At 26.2% G+C, this 11,264-nt stretch overlaps 3 protein-coding genes across 3 annotated transcripts; 1 reads left to right on the plus strand and 2 right to left on the minus strand.

Annotated features, from left to right (window-relative positions):
• Positions 1–163: 163 nt before the first annotated feature.
• Positions 164–487, plus strand: EIN_041400 (protein serine/threonine kinase, putative; the record flags this gene model as incomplete). The annotated part of the gene is made up of 1 exon (XM_004184794.1): positions 164–487. The coding sequence occupies one exon, from the start codon at positions 164–166 to the stop codon at positions 485–487; it is 324 nt and encodes a 107-aa protein (XP_004184842.1).
• Positions 488–6,581: 6,094 nt separating this feature from the next.
• On the minus strand, positions 6,582–7,313 carry EIN_041410 (hypothetical protein; the record flags this gene model as incomplete). The annotated part of the gene is made up of 1 exon (XM_004184795.1): positions 6,582–7,313. The coding sequence occupies one exon, from the start codon at positions 7,311–7,313 to the stop codon at positions 6,582–6,584; it is 732 nt and encodes a 243-aa protein (XP_004184843.1).
• A 1,064-nt stretch (positions 7,314–8,377) lies between these two features.
• Positions 8,378–9,013, minus strand: EIN_041420 (hypothetical protein; the record flags this gene model as incomplete). The annotated part of the gene is made up of 1 exon (XM_004184796.1): positions 8,378–9,013. One exon carries the CDS (start codon positions 9,011–9,013, stop codon positions 8,378–8,380), a length of 636 nt encoding a protein of 211 aa, XP_004184844.1.
• Between the last annotated feature and the right edge of the window lie 2,251 nt (positions 9,014–11,264).

Raw genomic sequence — 11,264 nt, forward strand, 5'->3', positions numbered from 1 at the left:
GAGTAAATATACTATGCTCAGAGATCAATATTACACACAATGGATACTCCACAGAGACATCAAACCAGACAACGTCTCGTGTTTCACTTGATATTAATGAAAAATAAATGCTAAGTTGACTGATTTTGGTTCATCAAGAAATGTCAATTTATTGATGACTAATATGACATTCACAAAAGGAATTGGTACTCCAGTGTATATGGCGCGTGAAGTGTTGAAAAAAGAGAAGTACAAAATGTCATCAGATATTTATTCGTTTGGAGTCACCATGTTCGAAGTGTTTGGGTGGGAAGAACCTTACAATAAATTGGAATTTAAATTCCCTTGGAAAATTGCCGAATTTGTTATTTCTGGAAAACGACTTCCAAAGAAAGAGTCAATAACACAAGACGAATATATTTTGATATCACAGTGTTGGGATAGTAATCTTAAAATACGGCCATCAATCGATGATGTTGTTGAAAAACTGGAGAGGTTAAATTTATAACAAATAATTCTTGTTTTGTTTCAAAATAATTTGTATATAAAAATTATAATTAAATAATACTAAAGTTTATTCACATTAAAATGTATTAAAACACAATGATTTGTTATTGTTAAGCTTTATATTACACTCAAATTAATTATAATCAATCTGGATGTTATTTATTGAACGTGTTTAAAATACTAAATTTCAAATAAAAGTATTTGAAATAGAATATTTTGTTAATACAATACTATTTCCTTAAGAGCCAATTATTAAAAAATATGAATTTGGGGAAACTGGCCACAATATTCAATTAAAAGTTCAATAACAATTCAAAGTTTTAATTAAAAACAAAACGAATATAAAATTAAATTTGTGTTATTTTTAGCTTTTTAAAGTTTTTTTATTATTTTGTTTTTTAATGGTCTGGTTCCTTTTCTTGTTTTCTTTTGGATAGGTTTTGTTTTTTTCAGTTGTTAAAGTAAACTGTTTTCCAAAACTCTGTACCGTTTCCAAAATTTATATAAACCCTTTGTCCTAATTTCCCATTATTTACTATTTTTTATTTGTTTTATTTTTTATTTTCCTTTTTGTTGAACCAACAACGGTACACAGTTTAAAACCCTTAAAAACCAATACAGTTTCAATTATTGAACAAAAAATCGGGAAATCACCCAAATATTGGGTAAATCTTTCCCGATTTTCCAGGTTCGTTATTTGGTAGTGATCCATTTTATCACTAAACGTAAGAAATATTCCATCTTTCAGATAAACATAAGATAAACGTAATATAACGATAAACTAATGATGTGATGAAGGACATTATTGCATCAAATGATACAACACTTTAATTAACAATAAGTTTCTATTTATTTCAACAATTAAAAAAGTTATCGATAACATAAAACAAACATTTAAACAATCAAGGTTATTAATCAAAAGAGTCTAAAATGAAATAAACAGTTCAAAAATTAAAAAACTTTTCAATTGTATAGCCTTAACCAATTTATCTTCTCTCAATGCTTGTTTTACTCGTTTATACTTTTTATTTTTATCCAGAACACGACTTGGTGATTCTGTAAACATAGACATTTAATTATAAAGTTGTGTTTTATGTTTTTGGCAAAATTTAGGTTATGGGAATCAAAATTTTGATCCCAAGTTTGTTTTTTATATTTTTCAAGTAAATTTTTGGTGCAAGATTTATTTGTCAAGTAAAATTTAAAAAAGTCATGTTCGTTATTTTGTTTTTTTCGAGTAAATATTTATAACAAAAAATGAGGGTTAAGCAAAGGAAAAATTATTTGGAAATTATTTGTCTAAAAAATCGGGGCATCCCAGTACAGAGTTTTGAAAAACAGTTTACATTCATTTTCGTTTATACCATATTTTACTGCTCTTTTTTCTTCATAATGTATTTCAACAACTTTTTCCAAATTGTGTTTGGCTTTATTATCCATGTTTGCTTCAGCTTTGAGCCTCTCTACAAGGTCGTTTTTTCTTAGTGTTTCTTCAATAAAAGTATCAATATCACAATCGAGAATTGTATACATTTTGACGCATCGATGATAACAGATACTTTTACAAGAAACTCAAGTCGATCCATTCCATTCGTCAATTCAGTTGTCAGTTGTTTTATTGTTATGTTTTTTATTACAACAACACGTTTTCCTTGTTAATTGCAAATTTTTCTTCAATGATAAATAACGAATGTAAACATGTTTTATATATTCCTCCAAATAGTCAACAAATTTGTGTATATTAGTTGTTTTTGTTAATACTAACCTATTTAAAAAGAACTGTGAAATAATAATCATTATTGTTTGTGCGTTCTTCACTGCCAAATAAACACTAATTGCCAACTATAAAAACGCCGTTTATGTATTATTTTTTCAAAGTGTTTATAAACAACAGAAATGTCGGTGTCATCTTTATATATTTCTTTTAATTCATCAATTGTTGTGTATATCATACTCACTGGCACAAATAGTAAAGACAATAATTATTTGATTTAACTTTTGAACTCATTTCCATTTTAATAACCTTGTTTAAATCCACAATAAGAAACTGTTCAAATATATTCTGATAATAATAAAAGCGAAAACACTTTTACTTTGACTTGTTTGGGAAACAAATTCTTTTTAAAATACAATTCGTAATCTCACATAACAACCATTTCTCTGTTTAACCTTAAGATGGTGTTATTAAAACAAAATAAATAACATTTATTTTTTTGACAAACCTGAGTGGCGCCCTTGTAATTCAAATATCGTTTCCAAAAATCATGTAAAACAAAAAACAACAATACAATAACAAATTATATTAACAACTAAAGTTTTATCATTTGTTAACCAAATATCACCAAATACGGGACATGTTATATCACACAGTGTATATAAGCAACACGATAATAATAATATTTCATGAAAGAAATTTCAAAGATGTGTTTAATACAGAAAAAAGTGTCGATATACATGCTTACTCTTGGGGAAAAAATAAAAGCCGGGTGTAATGTAGACCCCTCTTAAAAATATTTCATCGTCCTGTAATAAACTTCAATGAAGATATCTTCACTGCATTCAACGAATATTTCACTATTAAAATGAAATATATGATTAAATACAAACTCCGTTGCTAGTGAACACCGTGTTGGAACTTATTCCAATCGAACAACGAACAAAAGTTGAAACAATAAGAAAAAAATCACTATGTACAAAACTTGAAAAGTTAGGAACGTGTAAACTTTGTCGTGGTCAATCTAAATCAAGAAAAAAGTGGTTGTTGTTTTTGCTGTCAACCGATGTGTTCTTTACCTTCCGTTTTTGTTTTTATCGATTGCGTAAATAAATTGGTCATAAATCAAATAATTGTTAATAGTTCATTATTAACAATTTTGAGTTTTTTGGTTTATTTTATATTGAAAATTAAAAAATAAAAATAAAATACCAAAAAACAATTATTAATAATAAGTGATATTTAAATTTCTTAAACACCATCGTAAGGTTTAAAAACACTACCAACCAACTATTTAAAAAAAATCCAAAAAGGTATTATACATTTCATAACTTTTTCCTTTGGGACACCCAAAAACGATTAAGAAACATTCGCCACTCCCAAGACTGTTTATTGTATATAATTGATAAAAAAAGCTATTTGTTATTGTTTTTAATTGGTTTTAATTTAAATTAAGAAACACATAAATGATTCAAATGTGCCATCAAAAACATAACTAAAAAAATTTGTTTAAATCATTAACTATTGTTTTAACAATTTTTTAAAAACATTTTTACTTCAAAAAACTATTTAATTTTTTTTTCTTGACAATATGCTAAAACTTAAAATAAACTGTCATGAATTAGGAATTGCCACGGAGTTGTTTAACCGGCCAATAGTATTTTTTTTCTTTGGCAAAATGCACGAGACGCAAAAAATTGCGTTTTTTTTTCTATAAATATAAAAATGAGAAAAAAATTCTAAAAATAATTTACATATAAATTTGCTATTGTATGAAGAGGCATCTTTCAGCAGTTTTCACATTACGACAAGAGATCAGACACTAGGTTTTTACAATTATTCTAATGCGATTTTAGCTTTAGGTCTGAAACATAATCGACCAATTTTTTTCCCAGACACTAGTAATGAGTAGAAAAATCTTTATCATAACTGTGACAACATCGGAATAGCAAGACAAACTTATTACAATTAAATTTTTCGTTGATTTGTGTGGCAGAATGGGTTTACAAAAGAATTGTTAGTTATTTTATTTAAAAAAAATCTAAAAATAATTTTACACATTTTATCTAAACAAAAACAATAACCAAAATTTCAATTATATTTTTTTAAACGCGTTTTTTGCGTCTCGTTTATTTAAATCGGTTAAAAACTAAATCTTGGCCGACCCTAATTTAACAAAAATAATAATACAGTAAATCAATCAAACTTTGGTTATAATTAATCGTTTTTTCTATGTTTTTTACAACTCAAAAATTACATGTAAAAATAATGAATAATAAATATGATTGTCATTTGTCCACATTAAAAACAAAAGAAATGATGCTTTTTTACATCAACAAATAAAACGTATCAATTGTTACCAGAATGTAAATAAAAAAACGACGGTGTTATATCAAAAACACGTTCGCGAACCCACATTAAATAATCAAATACAAATATAAATCATAAAACTGTAACTGGAAAAAATACACCAAAAATAAAAAAAAATGTGTCGTTTGTCAAGAAAATAAGAATATTGTTTTTTAAACATCCAATTTATTGATTCATTGATTTTCGAAAATACTTCTACTTTTTCCCTAAAAATTTGTTAGCAATATATTCTTGTTATTTTGTTTGAAATCATTACAAATCAACTGTATTTATACACTTTTAGATGTTTGAAAATGATTGAATAAATACTAAATTGTATTAACTTTATTTGTGTTATTGGTTGTGTTATTAATTATATTTTTTTGTATTTTATTAATTAATTATAATTATAATTCAATTATATTATTTTTACTATTTTTGATAAGTTGTGAACAGTTTCATTCAAAAAAGACATTAAAAAAATTTACTAAATAAGTAACCTTTATGGACTGAATTTATGATAAATTAATTTAATAAGCCCATAATAATAATTTTAAAAACAAATAATGTACTTATACGAAAATAAAGACTAAATTATTCTTGCGTTATTTACCGGTTTCTTAATTATATTTTGTAATCTCGAAATGACGCATAGAAATCCCAAATAATTAGGAAGTCTTTACTTAGAGCAAGGCCTTCAACATTTGGAACAATTATAAATATTTTTCTGAAAAAAACAACTTAAATACTTTTAATTTTTTTTTTGCTGGAAGCTGGTTATAAATAAACTAATTGGAATAATAATATTTGTAACAGTTAGAAACTTTTCTAAATTGTCGTTTTAAAAATAAATGTGTAATTTTCATTTTAAAACAATTTTGTCGTTTTGTTGTCAAATAAATACCATTTTGACATATATCGTTACTTTAATTTAAAAAATTTTATTTATAAATTGTCCTAGATTTTTTTCTATTGTATCATATATAATAAAACATTGAATTCAGTTTAAAACATTAAGTATATAATACACGATCATATTAAAATCTTAGTTTAAAGAATTGATAATTAAAGTAATTTAAATCGTCGTTTTTTTCATTAATGACATTCAATTGTTGTTTTGTAATTTAATTTAAATAAGTTTTTTGTTGATAAAATAATTATAAAATAAATCATTATTTAAAAGTGTATCTACGTTAAAATACTGGTTCTATTTTTCAACTTATTATTATTTATTACAAACAGAGGATATATACAAAATTTAATTACACAATAACTATTTTGTATTGTTATTTTTTGATTGGAATTACATTTAGATGTTATTTGTTTTATATTTCTTTCAACAAAATTCATTATAAAATGTTCAAATGATAACCTTTAAATTTTTATTTAAATAAACAGATTAAAAATTACAGATGTAAACATTGAATGTTTTAATGTGTTAAAACACGCACTACTAACGAGCAAGATTACATTTATATAAATACAATACAACATAAATATATTACAATTTGATTTTATTTATTTTTGAATTACAATATATCTATAAAATAACATAGTTATCTGAATAAGTGTTTATCAATGTGAACAAATAAATATTATCCAACAGCTTAATAAACAATATAATAGTTTTATCATAAACTATTACTATTTGACAAACTCTACCATTTTCATTTAAATTTATAACACAATTTACATTTTTTAATAATAATGAACGGTTCCACCGATTATATTTTTATTTAAATATTCAAAAACAGAACAGCTGTATTTTATTATTAAAAATTTAATTATTTAAACCAATCAAAATAAATGACAACAAATGTGAGTTTCAATGATTTTATATTTTAATTCATTCTATTTTAAACATATAATATTGTTTAATAATAATATTCGCTTAAAATGTGTTATAATAATCATCATTTCATTTCAATAAAAATGTTCGAGTTTAATAAATTATTTATTTATTTCAATTTTCGTAGTATATTATCCAACATACTCAATCAAGTTATGTTGGTTTTCTTCTTCGTCATCATATTCATTTTTCTTCCTCCTCATCTTCATCTTCTTCGTTTTCATCTTCTTCATTATCCATTTTTAAAGATAAAGACTGACTCGCTCCAAATGAATTACCATACAACAATTCATTAACTGCCTTTACTTTTGAATCTAAAGATTTGGGTAAATACGCGTTTGGTACATAAATAGATTGGTTAATTATGTCTGCAACGTCATTTTTTGTGTTTGGATGTTTTATATCAGCACCCCACAAAGTTTGGGAACATTGCATAGTCGTGTTCACAACGGACGTTTTTTCCATCAAAGGAAATTTGTCATCTTCGTCTTGAGATGACGAGAATTCCTCTTTCTCATCTTTATGAAGAGAGTACTTTGCAATTTTCTCTTCTTTTTCCGTCTCGAGACTTTTAATTTGTTCGTCGAGTGGAGTTCGTTTAGTGTCGATGGTATTATTGTGGATTGAAATAATAAAATTAGAAACTGTGGTTTTGTCAGTTACGCGGTCGTTTGAGATGCGAGTCAAAGTTGATTTAAATGATGAGAGGAGGTTCATTAAGTTCTCGTGCATTGATTCCAATTGCAACACACTAGCATCAAATGCTTGTTGCGATTTAATAATGTCAGAATAGTGTTTTTCGGCAGTGGCAATTTGAGAGTGTGGAAGGTGTGTTGAGTAGCTTGCAAATGGAGTGATAATAAGTGACTTTTCAAAATTAGAAACAATTGGGAGTGATGAGGAACACAAATACATGATGTCATTCAATATATTTTGCATGTATTTGATAGTATTAATAATACCAAGATTTATAAATTATTTTTAAAGAGTAATTACTCAATGGTTGGAATTCATTATAAAAATATTATTTCATTATTCTTTGAATTATTAAAGTTTTTTTATAATCATTTTTTCTTAAAAGTTAATGATAAATAACGATTTGATAAGATGAACTATATTTTATTATAAACACCTATTTATTAATGGTTACTATTTTTATTAATATTTAAATTCATTTTACTATTTAATTTAAGTTATCATAACGCCTTTATTTGATATTAAATCCAGAAATTGTAAACTTTATGCGTGTAATATATGGGTGTAATTGTTTTCTGTTGTTTTTTAATTTGACTCCTTCACACCAATTGTTCTACTGATTTGAGGTTGAATGAACTACAAGATGCTTTGAACAATAAATTAAAATGTTGTTATATTCAAATAATGGTCTAAAGTTCAAATTTGTTTTACAATCTACTGCCTCATAATGCAAAATTAAGTTTATTATTGAATTGTGTTGTCTTGATAAAATAAGTAACCAAATGATTTGTTTTATAACTGTTAGTTGTGCTTTCTTTTTATTTGCTTAATCACCATATCAATTTTAAAAACAAACATTAAATGGTTTCAATTGTTGAGTTGTATAGTGAAATTACACAACACATCATTGTTTGTGTACATAAGACAATTATAATAAAGTGAATGATAAAAATATCAACCAAAAGGGCAATTGTATTTTCTACCAGAAATTTGCAAAATCACACTCCTAATTACCCACGTCACCATTTAAAAAATCAAAATGCTTATTTTCTCTTATAAATTAGTACATTATACTACCATAATAATTATTTTGGAAACGCATGTTTTACACTTTAAAGTTTTTTATGTTTTTTATTTTTATTTTTTATGGTTTGATTATTGAATCGTTAAAGTATAAAATTATTAACCATTAATAATTCAAAAGTTGAATTATTTAAAATTGCAAATACCAACAATACTTGGACTAAACCAAGTAAAATAAATAAGAAGAAACTATATTAGAATTAAAGAATTCTATTTCTTGCGTATACGTGCTGATAATACCTACATATATGATTACCCGTGTTATAAACCATGTCAGGTTCTGTCCACCATCCGAACTTTTGGAATGGTTTTACAGAGTATGCGACATTCCACAGTAAAATATCATTTGATCTGCTGTATGTTAAATTGCTTGTAAAAGTTTTTTCCCAAAACTCTTTGTTTACTGCGACACCGACTTTAGGGTAGTATTTAAATAACAAGTCAAGCTCGTGTTTGAGGCAGTCGTCGTTCATGTCTGGAAGATTATACCACCCAACTCCGTCAATATCAAGCCACGTGATATTAAACTCAACGTTGTTAGTATTGATGATGTCATTCATCTGATTAACACAATCATCAAAAGTGCCTATCAGTGGGCCAAGATGAAAAAATAGATCGAACTGTGATTTGGTGTAGCCTGCTGCGTAAGCGTTGGCGGCACATTTATAAAAGTTTTTGTTGATTTGGTTGTTATATGTAAATACATCCAAAATGACAAAATCAGACATCCCATTTGCTCGGAGACAGGCATATATGGAGGCATCTTCCTTATTGGATTCTGTGCCATAATAAGTCGCCTTTGTCATAGATAAGAAGTAAACAAGAATTAGTAACATTGTGGTTAATTAGATTCAAAAATTCTTTATATTTAATGTTTTTGTTATATTTTTTCATTAAAATGGATTCTAAGAAGAAAATTATCGATGAGACAATTTACTTAACAAAAAATAATAAAGAAATATACAATATCTTTTATTATTACACAAAGTGGATAAAAAACGCTTCCATATTCTTGGTGTCTTTCTCTCATTTTAATAGTCATGAATAATAATATTATAATAAATTATAAAATACATAATTCAACCTCGTACAGAAAAACTGTCCCCACTTTACTAATACCACCTTCTTGGTAGACAGTACTATATATTCTATTTTTTCATTATAATTCATTAATTTTTGAAAAAGAAATTTAAAAGACTTCAATGTTTTTTATCCATTTGTATTTTAAGTGTTTAATCGTATTTTAAAACATTAACATTAAACATTCTACTAACAATAAATAATATTGTATTATACCTGTTTTTGACATTTCGATCATAATAGGATGAATAACAAATTAAAATACAACAAATTGTGGACAATAACATGTTAATTGCATATTATTCAATTTAATTGATTAAAAAATGATTTTCAGAACAACATAATTTTTTTTTGGAATTCATATTAATAATTACATATTGTTATTTAATAATAATAAAAAATAATATTAATGGTTTAAATTAAAAAGTAATGTATATTAATTCATATTACAGTTAGTTTCATTTTGTTTTAACTTTGTTTCAAAACAAATAGAAAACGTTTCAAAATAAATCAAAAATGCATATTTTTCAACTCTGTTTCAAAACAAAATAATTTTGTTTCATAAAGCTGTAATTTTGTTACAAAATAATATTAAAAATAATACTTAAACAACTTAGCTAACTTGAAAAAACAAAATGGATTCTTTTGGATATATACCAATAGAAGAAATTGACGATTTTGTATTCCAAAAACAGCCGTTCATTGGACCTTTAACAAAACCTCCAGAAATACCAGAACTTAAAGAAAAACCCACTGAAGAAGAAATGAAAACGAATTCACTAACACGCCAAATGACACACATAACAGAGGGGCATCACATTTTTAATGATTTAATTAAAAATAAAAACGCAAAAAGACCATACGTGTTGGTTACGAAAAACCAACGAATTCTTTTGACTCATCTTTACGAAGAAAATGGAGAAGGAATGTCTTTGGTATGGTACAGCCACAAAACTCGAATGACCATACCATCAACTCGTGTCTATCTCAACAAATTAAGACAAGGAATTGATATATCTTCAGAAGTGAAACGTGGTAGAAAACCAAAGTACACCAACGCACTTCTTAAAAGGACTGCTGTTATGCTTTGTCAAGAAAACATGTCACTTAGAGAAGCCAAAAAGAAGTTGGCAGAAGAAGAGTTCAATACAGTGTCAATATCATCGCTAATGCGCTATATAGAAAACGACGAAATAATGAAAAGTATCGAACTTGACCCATTGTCTTTTACAGAAGTAACAATTCGAGGAAATACAGCAAATACAATTGACAACAAAGAGCTTCGAGTACAAAAATTAGCAGAGTTGTTACAACTTCAAAGAAGTGGCTATGCTATTGTCTTTGTTGATGAGTCTCATTGGAAGGTTGGTAATGTCCGAACAATAAAATGGGGTTCACTTGGAAAAAAACACTTCAGAACGACAAAATTGAAAACGTTTAACTTGAGTTGCGTCAGCTCGATATCTGAATCAGGTGACAAATTTTGTCGAGTATTTAACGAAACAGTCAATGGTGAAATGTTTAGTGCATCCTTTAAACTTCTTGTTGAAAATTATGTTGCTTTACTTGGAAACATAGTCTTTGTAATGGACAATGCTTCTGTACATCGAGAGGATATTATATCTGCAGCAAACGCTAGAGGGTGTAAGGTGTTGTTTATTGCACCCTATTCCCCAGAATGCAATCCAATAGAAATGTTTTTCGGTATTTGGAAAAATCGAGTTGGTAAATTACCAAATGAAAACTTACTTCAAATGTTAACGAATCTGGCCAGATGCTTTGAAGATATCGAAAAAAGTGAGGTAAGAAGATGTGTTAGCCATTTTCTTGGTCAAGTATCGACAAAAGTGATTAATCGAGAAGACCTCTAATGGAAAATGTTAATAAAATTGTTTTTAATATTATTTTGAAACAAAATTACAGCTTTATGAAACAAGTTTATTTTATTTTGCTACATTTTTGTATTAATTTGAAACATTATATTATTTTGAAACACTTTTGATTTCA

This window comes from Entamoeba invadens, assembly GCF_000330505.1.
Source record: "Entamoeba invadens IP1 unplaced genomic scaffold scaff_1105074725255, whole genome shotgun sequence".
NCBI lineage: Eukaryota > Evosea > Mastigamoebida > Endamoebidae > Entamoeba > Entamoeba invadens.